This window comes from Telopea speciosissima, chromosome 10, assembly GCF_018873765.1.
Source record: "Telopea speciosissima isolate NSW1024214 ecotype Mountain lineage chromosome 10, Tspe_v1, whole genome shotgun sequence".
Taxonomy (NCBI): Eukaryota; Viridiplantae; Streptophyta; class Magnoliopsida; order Proteales; family Proteaceae; genus Telopea; species Telopea speciosissima.
The window spans coordinates 18752244-18773706 of record NC_057925.1 but is presented as its reverse complement, the minus strand read 5'-3'; the positions used below and the strand labels follow the sequence as shown (position 1 = coordinate 18773706).

At 38.3% G+C, this 21463-nt stretch overlaps 1 protein-coding gene across 6 annotated transcripts in view; it reads right to left on the bottom strand.

The window, feature by feature from the left end:
* Positions 1 to 21463, bottom strand: part of LOC122641413 (protein CHROMATIN REMODELING 5) — a 56682-nt gene that overhangs the window by 20567 nt on the left and 14652 nt on the right. For 5 of the 6 annotated variants that reach the window (XM_043834638.1, XM_043834642.1, XM_043834640.1 and 2 more), the window contains exons 7-24: positions 19778 to 19837; positions 19567 to 19670; positions 19078 to 19129; positions 18120 to 18183; positions 14670 to 14763; positions 14472 to 14559; positions 14237 to 14371; positions 8819 to 9010; positions 8620 to 8687; positions 6937 to 7030; positions 6683 to 6807; positions 6527 to 6590; positions 6014 to 6226; positions 5418 to 5660; positions 5137 to 5247; positions 4887 to 4976; positions 4555 to 4737; positions 4329 to 4409 (exon numbers count right to left, since the gene is read on the bottom strand). In XM_043834638.1, the coding sequence (XP_043690573.1) occupies positions 4329 to 4409; positions 4555 to 4737; positions 4887 to 4976; positions 5137 to 5247; positions 5418 to 5660; positions 6014 to 6226; positions 6527 to 6590; positions 6683 to 6807; positions 6937 to 7030; positions 8620 to 8687; positions 8819 to 9010; positions 14237 to 14371; positions 14472 to 14559; positions 14670 to 14763; positions 18120 to 18183; positions 19078 to 19129; positions 19567 to 19670; positions 19778 to 19837 (2061 nt within the window). The remainder of the gene's footprint in view (positions 1 to 4328; positions 4410 to 4554; positions 4738 to 4886; positions 4977 to 5136; positions 5248 to 5417; positions 5661 to 6013; positions 6227 to 6526; positions 6591 to 6682; positions 6808 to 6936; positions 7031 to 8619; positions 8688 to 8818; positions 9011 to 14236; positions 14372 to 14471; positions 14560 to 14669; positions 14764 to 18119; positions 18184 to 19077; positions 19130 to 19566; positions 19671 to 19777; positions 19838 to 21463) is intronic. The other variant, XM_043834644.1, reaches the window with a different exon arrangement.

Here is a 21463-nt window from a genome sequence, read left to right as displayed (position 1 = left end):
ACTGGTGTTCGATCCTGTCGACATCCTGCGGTGTGAAGCCCGGGTCGATGATATTTGTCCATGTCTCTCATACTAGCACTGTTCTGAAGTTACTTGAAATTCCCTATCATCAATCAATCCACTGTAGAGTAAGTTCAGCCATTAAATTCTGTTGGTTTCTAAATCTGTTCCCTTAACCATCTACTTTCTTATCCCCAATTCTATCACCTCCTGCCCAATCAAACCATCAGCCCTCTCCCATCTTTGATCAAGAACTCTCCTCCCCAAGAAGGCCACTCGACCCTGGTTCAAGGTCCATTGGACCAGTGGATATGCTGCTACAACATTTCTCCAATTTTCTACCGGAACTTGTCCCAAACCCTGTTTCTGCCCCTGTTTTGGGATCAGTAGGAAGGATTTTGTGTGATATTTTTATATTGACTTGTGGTTCTGATTTCTTTCATGTTACAGACTTATTCTCAATACAGATATCACTTCCAAACTCTGATTTCTAATCTAGTTTTTTTGTCATACCAAAACCCTGTTTGTTGTAACCAATTGCCAGTGTGTTTACAAACAAACAAACTGAATAATGCAAACCCAGGTTTGAATAACCTTATTGGGTGGCTTGCAAGCCCGCCCAAGCAAGGAAACTCTCAATTCCAAGGTTTAGTGGCAGAATAGTAAATAACTCAATTAAAAAGGGGTGACAATTTTGTAAATAAGTTGGAGTTCACAAGTGAATGGCAGAGTTGTAATTTGTAGGAACTTCAAAACAAAAGTAAAGGTTGATAATGTACCTAGTACAACGGGCAAACTTGGAAGGGGCAAAATCTTAATTGCAAAATGTAATTATTAAAAGAGGGAGGGGTAGTTATATGGAAAACAAACTAAAGAACTAAAGTTAAAGCAAAAGAAGGAATCGTGGAAGAGGGTTTGGTGGCCGTAGTTGTCACAGTGGATAGGCGACCCAAGGCATAGGAGAGGGTAAAAAATCATGGCGACACCAAGCAGGCGACCAAGGCGCCCAAGTCGACCAAAGCACCTGGACGCCTAGGCGTCACGGAAAAACCAGACACTGTGAAGAAAAGAACTCCTCAAAGGAATCTTGGTTGGATCTGAAACTTCAGGTGGGGGATCGCAGGACCCTAACCTCTTGAATGCAACTACTGATCTTCCAAAACAGCCAGCAGAACCAGTGTTTGAGAGTCTGAAGTTGAGCCCGGCGGTGATAGCATGATATGAGAGAGTTCCAAAGCCAGATTTGAGGGGGGCTTGAGTCTCCCAGGTACGAATTTCTTTCACCAAAATCTCAGGTTAGATCGATGGTTTACCAAGAAACTCAATCAACTTATATGGGACTGTTCGACAGCCCAGAAAACAGAGTAATGGTGTAAATATTTAATGAATAGAAATCAAAGAAGAGTAGAGAATGATTGCTGGGAAGTGAAGAGGAGAGAGCACACACTCATAATGTTAACCCGCATGTAAACCATTCTTTAAATTCAATTCATCAAATCTGCCACTTGAGTGCTTACAAACTGGTATTTAGAGAAAATTAAAACTTCTGATTGTAATCTAAAACTGAAAATTAAATTCCTAAATCAACTCTTCTATTAATTAACCTATTAAAACTGAAGTATGGAAAGGATTCTACCACTAAGTAGCTCATTTAAAATAAAAGATTACAAGATAAAACCCCAACTAATTAAAAACCCAATAAATAAATAAATTAAATATCATACTGAACCTAAAAAACCCATGGACCCGGTTCATCTTCACATGGATACCCAAATGGGTTTAGGTCGGTCCAAGGCAGTGCACCTGCATCACTCAGCCTTATCCCAGCTTAATGGGGTCAGCTACATGGATCCAAACAGAACGAAGAAGGTAAAACTGAGGTCTACAAAAAAAAAGGAGAATGAAGAGATGAGAAATAAGATAAAAAAAAATGAAAAATAGAAAATGACAACTGAAAGATGGAGAATAAAAAGAAAGAAGCACAGTAATGTAGTTCTAGATTGGTAGAAGACCAACTAGAAACCAATAACCAGAATCTACTATGGACTAGGGGAATCGGCTAGGTCAAAACATGTGAAATTATGAAATTATGGTTAGGGTTTGATGGGACCTACTAGGGTTTGATGGTAGGGTTAGGGTGAGTTGATGTAGGGAAGTCTTCCAGTGAATGTCCTAAGATGTTTTGATGAGGTTAGGTATGTAAACTTGAATGCACAATAGATTAGGTTTAGGGTTTCTGGGATTTGAGAAAGTAGAAGGAGAGGGATTCAAGGGTTTAGGGTGGTCAACTAGGGCTGATACTAGGATCGAATTTCCCTTATGATGAGAGGGAAAGTTCGAACCAAGAAAGGTAGGATTTTGATGACTGGTTTGGTCCGAGTGGGGTTTCGGTATGGGGGTGATGTTGAGAGATGGAGGGGTGCTAGGGTTTGGTTTGGAGGATTAGAAGAAGAAGGGTTTTGGGGTTGGGATGATGCACTTACTTCTTGTATGAAATTATCCTTGAACCTTGCAGAGAAATTCCAACAACTGATTGTGAGTCTTCATGAGATTGGCTAGGGCAGTATTGAAGCTGGAATGACACTTGAATGGAGATCGATGGAAAGGGGTAGGGGAAGGCTATCTCAGCCTCTGGGTATCTCACCCTCAGCCTATCTCAGGACCGTGTTGTTGCTGAAAACAAAAATCGTTATTCATAAAACCGAGGAGGGCTCAATTGGAGCTCTTACATATTTATAGCCTAATGGCTGAAAAGAAAACAGACTCAAACTATGACTCAAAACCATAGTTATCAACGCCAAGGCGTCCAGGCTCCTTGGTCGCCTTAGACCTTGGTCGCCTTAGACGCCTTTGGCGCCATGGCAGTGTCACCTTGATTTTTTACCCTCTAAAACGCCATGGACGCCTTCCCGCCTTGATAACTATACTCAAAACAGAACTAGGACTTCTAACTAGGATTCAAACTTGCACTAGGAATCCTAATTAGAATTACAACTCAATAAAAGACTAATTAAAATACCAAATAAAAATCTAATTAAAACCCTAACTTCACCCCACGATTTACTGCTGGTGTAGGGAAGAATCCCTACACCTGCGGCTGGTTTTGGACAGCCAAGTTACATCACACAACCCTGCAAGTTAGGAGAATCTCAGCTAAATGGGTCTGCAACATGGATCCTTGCCCTCCAATAGGCTCCATCCATGGTCATACTTGGTACAAGACCTAGACTATGCATGTCCTTCCTCACAACTTCTCCTATGGTCATTTTAGGCCTGCCCCTAGCTCATTTACCCCTCCTTCAATCGGAATCATATCGCTCCTCTTTACACGGGTGTCCCTAGGCCTCCATGAACATGATCATACCGCCTCAGACAACTCTCTAGGAGCTTGTCATTGATCGGGGCAACTCCCAATTCAGCTCTAATACAATCATTCCTTACTTTATCCTTCCTAGTTTTCCACACATCCATCTTAACATCCTCATTTTTGTGTTTGTTGATCTGTTATCATAGTAGGATCAGGATATCAGCCTAAATTTACCATTCCATCCTACATATCTATTCCCTGTTTCAACCACTTTCTTGAACCTAAAACATACCAGCCATTATTCCCTGGATCAGGAGGTATTCTTAGAAATAAGATCCTGATTGGGGATTATTTGATTGTTTCAAATCAGTCCTACACATTAGATAGGGGTGCAATAGGGACAAGGTTGTGGAGTCTCGTGATAGGTACTAAAAATGGAATACAGGAAAAGGGTGGGAACAGGTTACAGTGACAGGAAGCTAAGCCACAATGGGTTGGCAATATGGGTAACCTCATTGCAGAGAGGAGGTTTAGTGCAGGTTATCTTCCATAATGCAGGAGGATGTGAACCATTTGTTCCTAAGGTGTAGTTTTCGTTCTGCAGTTGGGTGTGACTTGTCAGTTGATGCATAGTTATCAAGGCGGCAAGAAGAGCAAGGCGTTGGAGAGGGTCCAAAATCAAGGTAACACCAACAAGGTGGCAAGGCGCCCACCTAGACAACAAGGAGCCTGGAAGCCTAGGTGGCGTCGCCTTGATAACTATGAGTTGCTGTCAGTGGTGAGGTTTAGTTGGTTACTTGGTTTTTCAGCTTCCTTGGTTTCAGTTATATAAGAATGGGAGGGCTGGTGGAAGAGAGGAGAAAAATCATGAAGAATGATTCCCTTCCACTGCTTTCTGATGTACATGGAGGGAAAGGGGGAATCTTCCAAGCCAAGGAAGATTAGATATACTGGGTGGCTAAGCAAGCAAAGACAATGATTTCTTTTTGGATGGCTATCATTCCATGTACTATATTTATACCTCCGCTTTAGAAACAGCTTCAGGGTGAATCCAACGGCTCCAGAATGTCGCATCATCCTCAGCACTGCAGAAATTGGCAACCTAGAAGGAATGACAAATAAAAGGAGAACACATAAGCAAGGAACAGAAGACCAACACCTTCGGAAGTAACAAGGCAACAGAAATCCATCAAGATTCAGACCTCCCACCCCGGAAAAAAAATAAGGAATAATGTTATAGGTCTTGCCTTAAAAGCACTCAAGAGTTCATTTTCTTGCTCTCCTTCAGCTCCCTTCTCTTCAACCTTCTCAGCTCTCTCAAGTATCTCGTCAATATCCATACTTAAAAGTCTCTTCTTACTTTCTTCATCATTTTTGTCTTCCTTAAAGAGTTCCTCCGCCCCAAACCTCAGGATTGCAGATAGCTCATTCTGCAACCATGCCAGAATAAATAAATCAAATAAAAAGTCAGGCAACTGAAAAACAGCATCGAATCCCACAATACTCAAATAAGCACCCAAGGCAAACACAAGCAAAGAGAAAAAAGGAAGCATAATACTTAATGACCAATTTTCGTTACTTTGTCAAACATAGATGCCCCCTTCTTCGTTTCTTTCTTCTCCAATCTACCCTCTGCATTTAGTTTCTGAATTACCAAGTGATCAAGGACCTACAAAACAGGCAAGAGCAAACACGAGAAACAATGAAACTAGTTAACTTAGATATCAATGCATGAGCAAACAGGAAATACAACATTTCTACTGCATTGTGCATATGTGCACAGGATGCATGTATGAATATTTTTTGAAGAAATAATAAACTTAATATACCATCTTTTTCTTGGCACGCTCCAGGATATCTTCCTCAACACTTTTGTTTGTGACAAATCTGTAAGTGTTAACAACTTCTTGTTGCCCAATTCGATGAGCCCTACTCATTGCCTGATTTACATAATGTTGAAAACAATCATGTCAATAGTTTCACCGTAAAATGCAAAAGTAAGAAGCATCCAGCTGAAAACAAACAGCGGAACTCCAACTACAGCAACAAAGATATACATAAAAAGAATTATGACGACTCCCTAAAATGAGGTCATTATCCTATTTCGAACCTGTAAATCATTTTGGGGATTCCAATCTGAATCAAATATTATAACTGTGTCTGCTGTCGCAAGATTGATGCCCAGCCCACCAGCACGAGTTGAAAGAAGAAAACAAAAGTCATCACTTCCTGGAGCGTTAAAATGCTCCATAGCTTGGTGACGCAGATCTGCCCTTGTACTGCCGTCAAGCCTTTGAAACTGGAACCCTCTAAGAGACAAATACTCTGCCAAGATATCCAACATCCTAACCATCTGCATAACATGATAAGGTCAGGAACATCATGATAAGCATTCCGCTTGGAAGGAGAAGGGGGGAGATAAATTTCAGTGGAACTCTTGAGCAACAAAAGTTACCAGTCAATTCTCCAAGACAAATAATGGAAAGAAAACAAACAACCCACAAGTTCAATTTTCATACTCATGGCTTTGATTCATTTTCATCATAATTGACAATCAGCATCAGCAACAGCAAAGGGGCATAAACATAATGCTTTTCATCATGTCCATGTTGGACAGAGAATTTAGGTACATATAAAGCACCATCAAATCTACAGAAAGCAACAGTTTCCAGTACAGCAAAAAAGAAACAACATATGAAAGCAAACCTGGGAAAATATTAGAACACGATGATTTGTTTCACGCAAACGCACTAGTAGTTTGTCAAGTATTACTAGCTTTCCACTGCTTAAGATGATTCGCTCAAGTTTACTGCTATCGCTAGTGTTGGTATTCCCACCATATCCATGGTCTGCACTTTCAAACAGAAAAGGATGATTGCAGCATTTCTTCAACTCCACAACAATGTTTAAAAGTGACACCTGCAAGTTCAAGATGATAATCTTTATAATAGCTCAACCTGTAGGAAGGGTAACATTCCAATGTATATATACTCTGATAAAATTTCGAAAACCATGCTATATTAAGTACTACTTGTGATTATGGCAAAGTCATTCCAGAGGAACAGCCAGCTCATATCTTCCCATATTCATCACCCTTACCGGTGACAGTTCAGGATGCAAGAATTTAGTGCTACTAACAGATGAAGAGTAAATCATTCACCATATTAAGAACCTAAAAAGTGTTTTTGTTTTTCAAGTTTATTTGAAATAGACACCTACCTGATTCCCACGCACTCCTTTATTCAAGTTGTGAAAGTTACGCTCCAAGATCCACTTATAATACCTGGATGTATGTAACCAACAACAGAAATGGCAGAAGTCAGCCCAGAGTAGCGAGCATTGTCACAGCAGATTGATAGAAAGGCAAGTTCCTACTGCTTCTGCAGGGGTGACATTTCAACCCTCAAAATACGTTCAATTTTTGGAGGCAACGACTTCTCTACATCCTTGATCACTCTTCTCAAAATGTGAGGCCTCAATTCCTTATGAAGATTAGCAAGCTACACAAAACCCAGTTCAGATTTCAGCGAAGAATAAATTAACAGAAGTTAGGCAGGCCCAAATCCTTTAGGCAGAATAGGCATGAAATAGATATTTGACTAAAAGCTACTAGCTAAGAAACAAAGTACCTCGATTTCATTGAAAGAACTTAAATTCTTGTATTTCTGAACAAAGTCATCCTTATTCTTGAACTTGTCAGAATCAAGAAAATGTAGTAGGGCCCTAACATCAACAAGAAAAATAAGAGAATCAATGTAAGTAAGACTAGGCTTTTTTATTCCCCATTTCTAATGAATTACATAATTTTAAATAAAGGAAAAGCAGCTAAAAAAAACAAATATTGCAACAACATCATAAACTCAAAATGACCACAGGACCCAACAGATGGACTACACAATAGGATAAGGACCCCTATACAATTGCAGCCTAGACACCTCAGCATTAGCTAATTCATCAGCTAGGCCACAAGCAGACTCATCCTTCACGAAAAAGAGATACTCCCAACAAAACTAAGGGCTCTAGCTTCTAGTAAGGTGTGAGTATCTCCACAGACCCCCCATCATCGAAAAACAACAAAACAATAATGAGAAATCTATATCCCTCGACTTGTTCAGTGTTGATACAAAAGTATGACAAAACAAGCAAAGACTGATATGTAGCTTCATTTCCAGCTTGGCCTACTCAAATAGTAAGCAAGGTATTGGACTGCAAAGTTAAACGAGCATCACACGTTATCCATGGTTCAAATCATAGCTATTGAAAACATATATCAGCCTTTTAAATGATGTCACATAAGCCCCGATGTAAGAATCTGATTCTAGGTCTGCCTTTCGGGCTGGTTCTAAAGATGATCCTAATTGTGCATCACCTTCTCAACCATTACCCTTTTTAATCTATAATAAATGCTTATTGTAAGGAGATATAGAAAAAATTCAGAAACCTATTTGTTTCAATTTTAATTCATAGACATGCAAGTAATTATTCTGTTTATTTGCTAAAAGATATGTAAGTAATTCTGTTTATTTGCTAAATGTGGTTTGTCCTAGCGATAATGAGGATGGATCTGTAAGTTGCCCAAGTGTCCTTTCATTTTTAGATCATTGAGAAAATATTAAAATGATCTATGAATCTGAAATCCAACCAAACATAAGTGTTCAATACCATTTGGAAACTCTGCACAGTTGACACATGTTTAAAGCATTTTGACACTTCAGTGCAGTGGCATTTCAAAACAGTTAGCACAATAGCATCATTAGTGGTAAAGTCACAAAGGCAGTGTAAGATCAATATAGGAAATAGTAGAGGATAATTAAACTTGTTTATGGTAGCACTCTTATCCCCCACATCAATTCCAGGTCAGTGACAGATTTAGGAAATAAAAATGATTTAACTAAAACTATTAAGGGGTTGTTGAGCCTATAGATGTTGCATTATTATAAGTGAGCAGAAATTTTGAACTCAATCCAAGGAAAAAGATGAACTTTCGTCAGTTCTCTACGAGGGTCCGCAACGATTCCTATGGGGCAAGAGTTTGGTTGAAGAACACTGGGCCATGTCCAATTGTGGACAGGTTAACAGATTTGATTAAGTTATGCATTAAGAAGTTTGGTAATCAAAACCTTCAATAGGCTAAGAAAAACATGTACTTCTATGTTTCCTGTATTTTAGTGATGCTAAACCAAATCCTCACAAATTATTTTTCTTAATATACAATAAAAATTGCCATCATTATCACCACCAACAAAAATAATGGACAACTTTGACTGATGAACAAATTTAATTTATATTTTGAGAAGATAAAGAACAATCACCATAGCTCTTCAACACTGTTTTGTAATGGAGTACCAGTTATTAGCAACTTGTTCTTGGTGCTAAATTCCTGCATGAAAAGACAGAAATGGGGGCAAAATTACAGAGACCAAACAAACTTCGACCTAAGAATACTCGTAACCAAAGGAAGCAAAAAGCATTAAGACAAGTAAAATTTATTATTTGCAGAGGGGCACAAACCAAAAGTGTAGTGTAAAGGGAAGCTTCACTGTTCTTAAGCCTATGAGCCTCATCAACCATAAGATAATTCCACTTGATTTTGGAAAATACAGCCTTATCTTTCAACACAACTTCATATGTTGTCAAGAGAGCATCAAATTTGATACTCCTGCCACTTTTCTTGTTAGTGTAAAATTCATATTGCTCACAGACCTGCAGACAAAAGGAAAAAATTAAATTAAGGAGACATCAAAGAAAATTATATCAAAACCTGAACAAGGGCTCAAATATAATAACATAAATAAATCAGTTTTCAATTAACTAAACAGAAATAGCATGGTAAGTGTTAGAACCGTAGGGGTATTCTAGACACTTTCTTGTTTCTATTTATGTTTCTATTATGTGGGTTTTAGTCCCACATCGCTTATTTGTAATTCTGTCCTCTATTTTCAATGATATAAATAAAAGAGCTTGGGGTAATCATTAATCATCCAAGCCTTACTCTAATTCTGAATCTGTTAACATGGTATCAGAGCAGGCAGGGGTCACGGTATCGAATCCCCCTGGAAGCGGGCAGGTGTTAAAAAATTATTTATCCACCCGTGTTCCCCTTTGGATAGTCCACTGTGTTAGAGCTCCTATATGATATACATATCGTTTCCTCCCTTTCCTAAAAGGTCGGCCTTTTAGAGGAAGCGGTTCCAACATGGTATCAGAGCAGAATGTGGTGTCTCCTTCTAGTGCTGAAGCAGAGTTTCGTGCTATGGCAGAAGGCATTTGTGAGTTACTTTGGCTGATAAGCTTGCTACAAGACCTTTGTTCCTGTTTATCTTCCTATGATGTTGTACTGTGACAACAAAGCTGCAATCAGCATTGCACACAACCCGGTACAGCATGATCGCACCAAGCATGTTGAAGTGGATAGGCATTTCATTAAGGATAAGTTGGAATAAGGGTTGATTTGCATTCCCTTTGTGAAGTCTACTGATCAGGTTGCTGATATTTTCACCAAGGGATTGTCTTGGAAGTTGTTCCATCCTAATCTAGTCAAGTTGGGCATGATTGACATATTTGGTCCAACTTGAGGGGGAGTGTTAGAACCCTAGGGGTATTCTTGACACTTTCTTGTTTCTATTATGTTTCTATTATGTGGGTTTTAGTCCCACATCGCTTATTTGTAATTCTGTCCTCTATTTTCAATGATATAAATAAAAGAGCTTGGGGTGATCATTAATCATCCAAGCCTTACTCTAATTCTGAATCTGTTAACAGTAAGTTTGTAACAGAACATTGATCCTTCCATTTAAGTTCAAGGAGTGAGTAAAAACATTGCAAGAACCAACACTTTCCTTCTTATAAATGAAAGACACCATATTGGAAAAGAAAAGCAGGAGCAAGAGATGGCATCACAACCATGATTTGAAATTACTGAAATATTACGGTTTCACAAGAAATCAAAATGAAATGGTTATCGAAATTTACTGAAATTCCACCAAAATATTTTGGTTTCGCCAAAGGTCAATATGGGGATGAAATCAGAAATTTTGAACCTTGATAAAAAAAAATAAAAAAAACACATGCTCATTCCATCTAATAATGTACTTAATGACTGTTTAGATTCCAAATACTAAATGCACCAAGTGGCCAATAATAGTTGTCAAGGCGTCGCCTAGGCCCTCCTTGTTGGTGTCACCTTCCATCTAGATTCTAGAACCCCTCCAACACCTTGTGTCGCCTAGACACCGTGACAACTATGGGGCCCAATATACTAAATGATCAACCAAAATAGCTTCAAAAACAGTCAATTTCATCTTTTTTTCATTGCTTTAAAGCAAACAAACAACAGAACCAGGGTACTATCTCTAGAAACTGCAAATTATAAACTTAGCAACCAGAAACAAAATACTTAAGAGAAAGATCCAAAAGTGGTGAAAATATTTAAATCCTCCAATTAAGTTCGAACTTTTATTTCTAGTTTGCAGTTTATGATAAGAGCTCACATACTGGTGGGACTCTTCTTCAAAAGAATGTGGAAGGCGTTAATTCCAAATAATGCAATGGTGACTGGTGACCTCTACTGGATCCTTTTGACTGGTGATCTTTCGCAAAGGGAAAAGGCTTCTCGCAAATTATTATTAGTTTTTAGGAAAAGATCTCTCTCAAACATCCTTTTATGATGCACGCCTTTTCGTTTTGAAAAATAAGAGCTTTTCTGAATCCCCTCTATAACCCTCAGTGCCCGTATGGAGCCACCGTCGCTTTCTGGTATGGCAGGCTAACTTCCCCCTACTATCATTGCCGCAAGCAGGAAATAGAATTAGCGATCCCTGCAGCATAGTTGTCACGGCGTCTAGGTGAACAAAGGCGTTCGAGGGGGCCTGGATGCAAGGCAACCAAGGCAACCAAGGCAACCAAAATGCCTGCCTAGGCGACCAAGGCGACACTAGTTGTCAAGGTGCCTGGATGCCAAGGCGGTCACCTAGGCAACGTCTTGACAACTATGCCCAGCAGTATCGGCTCCCTAACCCCTTAAGGCTAGGGCACGCCATCAGACTTACATGCAACGAGACCGTCATCTTGTACTGATGCGTAAGTCTGCCTTCTCGAGCTTGCTCATCTGACACAAATTCGAACATTCGTGCAGATGTTTCACAAGTAGTTCATTTCCTTTTCGAAGATAAGAAGTGTCACGAGAGTGCAAGGACTCAGTTTGGGTCTTGGCAAACTCTTTCATAAGGCAAACGTTCGCAACCACCACTTGCATATGGCCCCCATTGTCTTCTCTCCGGGATTCTAATGGTTGACTACCCATTAGCCTTATATCTGTGGGAGGTCCTCCCTCTCTCACATTGTATGGCGCAAAGTTCATCTAGTCAGATGCATTTTTTGTCAGAAAAGAGATCGGGGAGACCTTTGACTTTTTTGAGGACTTCCCCGCCAGGGATATTTAAATTAATTTCTTCTTTTTCCGGTATGCCATTCTGCAACCAAGGAGTGCCACGCACAAGAAGCAAAAACAAAGCAAGAGTGGTTGTAGATCAGCTCAATCGCAGGGTGATCGTAGGGCAATCAAACTACTGTGCTAAGAGCAAGCAACCAAGTAATGGATGAGCGCCTAACTCTATAAAGACCATGAGGCACAACCTTCCAGCACGTCTACTTTGTAATAAATAATAATATGCCTTAACTCCTAAAAGAAATTAAAGTCAAGATTCTCTTTCAAAATCCTAACATCAACTAAAACAACCAATTCCGATCAAACTATAAATTCTTAAAGAAAACACGGAAATAAAACAAACCATTAAAACTAATGAACATTCTTATGATCCTATAAACTAAAGATACCAAAATATGGGCTCAAAAAATAGGTCGATAACAACAAAACACATTGGGTAAAGCATCAACGAATCAAAACAGAGCAGCATAGGCTCATTCTATACTAGGGCTGCAAGTTTGGCCCTATCGGCCCGAACCCGCCCTAGCCCGTCCTGAGCCCGAACAGGGCCTGGGCTAAGATTTCTGGCCCTGAGGGCGGGTTAGGGTCAGAAATTCCTGGCCCTGAGTCAGGGTCGGGTCGGGTCAGGGTTGAGACCTCGGGTCAGCCCGACCCTGATTTTGACCCTGATTTTGGCCCTGAAGAAATTTCTTTATCTATTAAAAAATAGAAGCTATTATTAATATAAACAAGTGTTTAGTGCATTTCGTAGTTTGTGTTTTGTAGAAACCAATTGCTACCAAAAGGTCTTGAGTTCAAGCCTCCTCTCTCACATCTTACATGGTCTTGTTATTTTAATTTAATTATTGCAGGGCCAGGGCCAATCAGGGCGGGCTTGGGTTGGGCTTGGCCCGTCAGGGTCAAGGTTAGGGTCAAGGTATTTAGGCCCTGAGTCAGGGTCAGGGCGGGCCTGAGCCCAGCTAAGGGCACTCAGGGTTGGGCTAGGGTTTTAAAAAGCCCAGCCCAACCCGACCCTGTTGCAGCCCTAAATCTATACTATAGCTTCATCTTTAGCCGGACCAGCAATCTTCCAACAAGGCAGACACTGATAAAAAAGATACTTAAGCCCAGTTTTTACTTGGGTTGTTTGCATAAATCTCTTTTGTACTTTTTAGATTAGATATTAAAAATAACAAAAAATAAAATTAATCCCAAAAATATTAAAGATAGATACCAAGTGACCCCACAATAGTATATTTAATTTCCCATGTAAGAAAGTACAGAGAAACAAATCTCTAACTAGATCAAATGATGAAACTTGTCACTTGCAATGATCCCACATCACTAGCTCTCTGTAGATGTCAGTTAAAGACGAAAAATTCTCAGAGACCAAATCAGTTAGGGACTCAGGTTAATCAAAACCCAACTTTTATCATGTAAGTGTCTAAGTGATAATGATGCTTTTACCCCCCCAAAAAAAAGTGATAATAATGCCATTAGTCCAGTGAAGAATTCTGGTGAAAATATTTAATGCCTCATGTCAAAAGAAATGCCTTTTCATAAATTCTAAATACTGTGCCCAGAGCCTAAGACAATTACATACATAAATTTCAAGTTTGCTCTACAATGGACCATCAGTGAGAGTGTGAGACACAACACAGAAGGAAACTATTTGGGGGGAGGGGGAGGAACCCTTCCTAAAGAAAGGATTTTTCTATTGAAGAAGCTACCGTTTGGGCCTTCCAAAATCATGCAGAACCTGAATATAGGTTCACAGCCAGGCTGCATATCTATATCTAACCATCAGACAAGACTGGAGGTTGGGTTTTCTATGGATTCCAGACGTTTTGTATAGCCTCTGCTGCTTAGGCATTCTGCAGGACACTGAACTTTTACCAATAGAATTTTAAAATGGTTTGTTATGAGGAGCACTCTCATGTATTAAGTCATGGGATTCAAAACTGTGCCAAAGGCAAGCCTAGCAGGTTGTGTGGCTGCGACAAAGGCTGAATCTCCCCAAAATACACACCATACTGCAGCATTATTGTGGGTATATTCCGCCTTCACAAAGGCGCTGTGTGTGTGTGGAAGCTGGGGAGGAAAGATTAAGACGTCCATGCAGTAACATCAAACAGTGTTGCCTTGAATAAGAAAGAAAAAATTGAACAAAAAAAGAGAGATATTCATGGTAAAGGCTGAACCCAGACCTCAGGCTCCAGATTCTTTGGGCTGGTACATTATCACAAATCAATTAGTCGGCAACTCATGCAGCTTATTCTGTTCTAATAATTATATTAAAGAACCAATTAATTTGACCTCAAGTTTTCTTTTTTCAGTGCATAAATACATCTGTCTCAACATAAGCCAACCATTGCAACTTAAAACCCTAATTTAATTATCATATTCATAATAACACCATATCCAGCATGCATGTGGACCATGTGAGGTATAAATCACTTAACACGACTCACCTCTCTACTCGTAGATTAAAAAAGATTACTGACCTCTCGACTTGCACGGTTTCCAATATATACAACAACGTTCATATTAGGAAGCCACTTTCTAAATTCTTTTGCCCAGTTTGACAAAGTAGACAATGGTACAACAACGAGAAATGGCCCATGAATTTGCTGCGCATTCTGCAGTGACCCAAAAAAAAAAAGGATGATTGTTTGCAAACGAAAAAAATAATGCAATGGTTGATGAGCTCACAATTAATAAAATAAACATACAGCATACCTGCAAAAAACCAAGCATTGAAACAGATTGCACAGTTTTTCCCAGCCCCATCTCATCAGCTAAAATGACATTTGTATCATTTCTCCAACTGTTGTAAGAAAGTAAGAACATGCAGTACATTAGCATGGTTCTAGCAGCTGCATTATCTAAATACATACTTAATATGGTTGGAACTCAAAGAAACCAAGGAAAGTAAACCTGTTAACAAGAAAATTCAAGCCCTCAAGCTGATAATCACGTAGCTTTCCCCCTCTCAACCATTCAGGTTGTTCATCAAGCCTTCGCAAACTAGCTAAATGGCATAAGTCAACCAAAATAAAAGAAATTAATGGGACAATAAGGTAACAGAAAGAAATATACAATCAAGTAGCAAAAAAGGTCGAGGCAAGGTGAAAATTGAAATACATAAGGAATTTAGCAAGAGAGGGTCAACAAAGCCTTAAGATAGCAAAAATAAATGCAGGAACAAGGACGACCATTGAATAAAACTGTTTCTTCTACTATTCAACTATTCTTCATTTTTTATTTAAAACACATTCTGCTATTATTCATTTCTTATCAAAAGCAACATGCTACACATTGGATTTGACACAAACAATAATTATAGTGTCAGAATAATGTTAATATTATAAAATTGAAAAAAAAGAGCAATAAGCAAAAACAAATGAGACAATGGTTAACAATGGCCCACCCATCAGCTATAACATAACAAATTGTTGAGCATGACATGCTTGAGCCTCAAATATAGAAGATTTAGGGAGCAGAAGTCACTCCAGAGTAGAAGCATTTGTAAGGCTGGCAACCTTGGACAGACTTAACAATAGATCATTAAAAAAAAAGGAATCAAATGGAAGAAAATTATTCCAATCACTATGTGGAACCAGGTATTTGGAACTATTTCTTATTTCTATTAACGGGTTTCATGGGTTTTTTACTATCTTAGTTCCATGTCATATCAACCTTTTCTAGGGCATCCCCTATAAGCGACGAACTGCGACGCCACCCGAATACAGTGACATGTAGGCAATGGCTCTCATACAGTGGACAAGTACGAATTAAGAACCTAGTCCAAAGGCGTAGGAATGTAGGATTAGATTAGCATCTTGAAATATTGGATCCTTAACGGGTAAGAGTCTAGAGTTGATAGATATTATGAGGAGAAGAAGGATTAATATTGCATGTATTCAAGAGACAAGATGGAAGGGTTAAAAAGCTAAGGCGTTGGATGACTTTAAACTTTGGTATACGGGAGACCAAAGTAATAGAGGAGGAGTGAGTATAGTGGACAAAGATCTAAAAAATGATGTAGTGGATGCTAAAAGAGTTGGGGATAGAATTATATCCATCAAGTTTGTGTTGGAGAAAGAGGTTGTCAATATAATTAGCGGTTACACACTCCAAGAAGGATTGAATGAAACTAGTAAGCTACAATTTTGGGAAAACATGGATGGATTAGTACACGGTTTTAGACAAGGAGAAAAGATTATCATAGGGGGTAATCTGAAAGGATATGTTGAGAGAGATCATAGAGGCTATGGATTTGGAGAAAGGAATGAAGAGGGAGTAAGTTTTAGACTTTGCAGTAGCGTATGATCTATCCATTGTGAACACTTTTTCGAAAAGAGAGGAGCATTTAGTTACTTACAAAAGTGGAAAATCATATCACCCGAATAGATTTCTTCCTAACAAGAAGGTCCGACAAATTGTTGTGTAAGGACTGTAAGGTTATACCTAGGGAACATAGTTATCAAGGCGGCAAGTAAACCAAGGCGTTGGAGAGGATCTAAAATCAAGGTGACACCTACAAGGCAGACCAAGGCATCTGGACGCCTTGATAGCTATGCTAGGGGAAGCCTAACTACTCAACATAGAATGGTGGTCCTGGACATGTGCCTCATTACGCAAAAATGTAAGATAGAATAGCCTATTTGCCCTATGATAAGGTGGTGGAGATTAAAAGGGAAGTCATTGAATTCATTTACTGATAAAGTGGTCAAACAAGGAAAGTGGAACTATGAGGGAGATACTAATAGGATGTGGGACGAAATGACGGCCTATATTAAGAAGTTGCTAAAGAGGTCCTATGGGAATCTAAAGGTATATTGGATATGTCATGCCCCTAGGGAGACTTGGTGGTGGGATGAGAGGTACAAGCAGCCATTAAGACTAAGAAGGGTAGATTTAAAACATGACAAAGGACAAAAGAGATGGAAGATCTAAAAAGATATAAATTTGCCAGAAACGAAGCAAAGAAGACGGTGGGAAAAGCAAATGCGAGGAAACATGGTGATTTCTATAACAAGCTGAACACAAAGGAAGGAGAAAAAGGCTATTTATAAGATAGACAAAGTAAGAGTAAGGAAGAGTAGATATTTCGATCATGTTAGATGTACTAAAGTGAAGACGGTAGAGTATTAATAAGGGATGAGGACATTAACAAGAAATGGAAAAAGCATTTCCACGGACTACTAAATGAAGAGCTTTCGAGTAATAGTGCCTCAAAAGGCTGCAGACTGCATATCTATGCAAAATTAGTGTCTTAAGTAAAAGAAGCTTTAAGAAAGATGAAAGAAGGCAAGGCAATAGGCCCAGAAAGAGATCCAATAGAATTGTAGAAGAGCTTAGGAAGCTTTAAGAAAGATGAAAGAAGGCAAGGCAATAGGCCCAGAAAGAGATCCAATAGAATTGTAGAAGAGCTTAGGAATTGGTGATTTATCCTGGCTAACCAAGCTGTTTAACAATATTATAAACACAAAGAAAATGCCAGATCAATGGAGAAGAAGCATTGCGGTCCCAATTTACGAAAATAAAGGGGATATTCAAAGCTACAATTACTATAGAGGAATAAAATTAATGAGTCATACGATGAAGTTATGGAAGAGGGTAATTGAAACCCACCTGAGAAAGGAAACTACTATAACGGAGAACCAATTTGGTTTTATGCCAAGAAGAACTACGACAGAAGCTATCTTCTTACTTATGAGACTCATGGAAAGATATAGAGAGGTCAAGAGGGATCTCCATATAGTCTTTATTAACCTAAAAAAAGCCTACGACAGAGTCCGTCAAAATTTAATCTAGAATATACTAGAGAAGAGAAGTATGCATGTAAATATGTGGACATAATTGAAGATATGTATGATGATGTGGTGACAAGTGTAAACTATGGGGAGGCCAAGGTAGTGAATTCCTAATTACAATTGGGTCACATCAAGGAACACCTTTAAGCCCTTATTTGTTTGTGCTTATCATAGTTGTCAAGGCGTCGCCTAGACGTCCAGTCGACTTGGGTGCCTTGGTCGCCTAGGCAGGAGCCTTGGACGCCTTGGTATCCTAGTTAGTGCCTCCTTGCGTTTGGACCCTCTCCAACGCCTTGGATCGCCTAGACGTCGTGACAACTATGGTGCTTATCATAAATGATTTAACCAGAGACATTCAAAATGAGGTTCCTTGGTGTATGCTTTTTGCTGATGATATAGTTTTGGTGGATGAGACAAAAAGCAGGGATTAATACCAAGTTAGAGTTATGGAGATCAACCTTGGAATCAAAAGATTTTAAGACAAGCAGAACAACGACAGATACACATTTCCACGTCAAGATATTGTAGGAAAACCAGGCAGGTAAAGATAAGACAGAAAAATACAGACCTTTACTTTTTTTGCGCTGAAAATCTACCATCTTTCCTTGGACAGTCACCGCAGCCTCACGAGCCTGTTTATAAAATGGAAATTAGGAGCAATCAAAATTGAAATACCATACTATCATGCATAAGGTTTACATTCCAGATTCCATACCAGCATACTCAATATACAAATGAAAATAAGAAATTGAAAACCAAATGAAGATAGAAGAGCAGCATACAAACAATAATAGCTTAGGCCACTGTTTACATTCCACATATGAAGGTGCAACTTCAAAGATAATTGAATCCACCCTTACATACTACAAGTATGGATTTGCAGAGATACCTTCTATTATAACAAATTAATAATAATTGTATTTACATTAGTTCCAAAAAACTGAAACACAATAAATTAAAAACTTTAAGAAATAGATTTTGATTTTAGCAAATTAGTTTAGAAATGCACCCCATGGTTCCTAAATATTTAAGGGTCATTGTTGGTATCAGTATCAGATGCATAATTCACAACTCATAATTAAGATATAGAGTAATGCTCCCTCCATCCAACAATAGTCTTCCCCTTTGAAAAAGCCAACACTCAAGGGCGGGTGCTCAAAGCATTAAAAACACCCATTTTCGATGTTGTCCTGCATTACCTAATTAATAAATGCTCACCGAATTCGGTCATAAATGCAAAAGGCAACATTGTACACTTTGTGAAGAGTCATAATATCAAGATGGACAAAAAATGGAAGATATGAAGGACAATACGTGGGATGGTGTATTCACTCCCAAATTAACACCCACCTGGCCCTTTGATTTTATGCATAATTTATTAAATGTTTTATGGATGTGTAGACTCCAGGGTCCCAATGCCAACCCCCAGTTCTCCAATTCACACAATTCATATGGACACTGGAAGATCACCCGACAAGCAAGTGCACACAGAACCAAATACAGAAAACAACAAACAACATACTCACTTTGTACTCATCAATTGCATCTTGTGCAAATGAAATATCTACATCTCTTTCCCTGTAACAATACACCAATTAACATCGTAAGAGCCAGAATGTTCATTATGCACAAAATACCATACCATTATCAAGTACTGAACAAAGAAAAAAAAATTAGGTAAGCAAAAATTTAAATGAAAGGCATTACACTGTACAGAGAAAGACAGGAAAGAAACATATAAAAAGTTTAGGAGAAATCTCACCAACTCTAGAAACCAATTTGAAAAAAAAATTTGGGTAGGTAGAACAAAGAAAATTTGATCACTATAGATAGAGACAAAGTATCAATCATCAGGTGATAAGTTGCCCTTAAGTAAGACAACAACAAATATAAAGGGAAGGCATAAAAGACTATACAGACAGATGGGACAAATAACATAGAAAAAGTTTTTAAGAAAAGGAGTCTATAGAAGAGAAACCGCACCAACTCTGGAAAGCAATTTCTGTTAAACTTACCAAGTTGCTTCAGCATAAGAAAGTCCTTGCCACTTGACAAGGTATTCCGGTGTCACATCTTCTGACCCACCTTTACTAATTCTATCAGCAAATATTCTTTCTACCTGGCAACTTGCATTTTATAATAAACAAACTACTTAGAAGACAAATAAGAGGAAAAAGAAGATAGGAAAAACTAGTAAAAAGAAAACAAACTGCAGGAAAGCTAAACCTGATTGTGCTGCTTAATAAGATCCAACTCCATCTCCTTGTTCACATCATGAACCTCAACCTGATACATGAGAATTCTAGACTAAGTCCATCAAACATATGAAGATCAAACAAAAGGTCAATCCATGTGTGGGCATTATAAACTTTTTTTTTTTGTTTTTGTTTTTTTTTTTTTTTGGGTTTTTGTGGGGGTGTGTGGGTTTTTTTTTTTTTTTTTTTTGGGTGTTTTTTTGGGTTTTTTTTGGGGGGGGGGGGGGGGGGGGGGGGGTTTTTTTGGTTTGTGGGGGGGGGGGGGTGGGGGGTGGTTTTGTTTTTTGGGGGGTGGTTTTGTTTTTGTTTTTTTTTTTTTTTTTTTTTTTTTTTTTTTTTTTTTTTTTTTTTTTTTTTTTTTTTTTTTTTTTTTTTTTTTTTTTTTTTTGTTTTTTTGTTTGTTTTTTTTTTTTTTTTTTTTTTTTTTTTTTTTTTTTTTTTTTTTTTTTTTTTTTTTTTTTTTTTTTTTTTTTTTTTTTTTTTTTTTTTTTTTGTTTTTGGTGGGGGGGGGGGGGGGGGGGGGGGGGGGGGGGGGGGGGGGGGGGGGGGGGGGGGGGGGGGGGGGGGGGGGGGGGGTTTTTTTTTTTTTTTTTTTTTTTTTTTTTTTTTTTTTTTTTTTTTTTGTGTTTTGGGTTTGTGGGTTTTTTTTTTTTTTTTTTTTTTTTTTTTTTTTTTTTTTTTTTTTTTTTTTTTTTTTTTTTTTTTTTTTTTTGGTATGAAGACCTATAGGTTATGAAGAGTTGCTTTGATATTGCATTTCTATACAATGATGACCAATTGATTCAACTACATAGAATTTATATAAGGGAACAAGGTGGGGATGCGATGGGGGAAGCAAACATATGGAAGAGATGCCATGCAGATCTACTACTCAAAACATTCTGAGCAACAAGACGCATGAAACTTGAGGTGCAGCAAATGAGGGAGATAGATGAAAGATTAGACTTCTTTTGGTCTTAAGATTTGATCCCTGCCAAGGATTAAAGTATCGGTATCACATATCATATCGGGGGTGATTTTAAGAGACGTATCGTATCGTATCATATTGGAGATACGTAAAATACAAATGAAAATGGTCAAGATATGCATGGAAATACACTTTTGGAGCCAAAAATAATATAAATAAGCAATATATAACATGTATCATGCATAAACACTAAAATGGAGAACAACGTATACTGAGACAAGTGCATTCAATTGAAATTGTTCTACAGGATGGGGGGTCCTTACATGTAGTAATAGTCTATTGTATAATGAGACAAGTTCTCTTAGTGATTTAACCAAAAAATCAAGTTCTTTGAAAACCTACCTTTTTCTAAAAACTTTTCCTTCAATCTCTGATTACAACCACTTGAGTGATCAAAAGAAAGGTTTGTTGGTTGAATCTGATTTATTTTCTATGCTTCAATGTAAACCCCAAGTCAAAAAAGTGGGAAAAAAAAAGATAAGAGGTTGACAGCAAGGAATGAGACTCTCGGGTGGTCATTTCCGTCTTTGGAATGTGAACATGAGCTTTAATGGCTTGTATCACAACGTATCACAATGTATCGCTATGTATCGGCCGATATATTAGCGATATGTACCGATACTTTTATTTTCAACCCCCCTTAACGTATCGATGAGTATATCGGTATGTATCGGTAGTCTCATATCATAT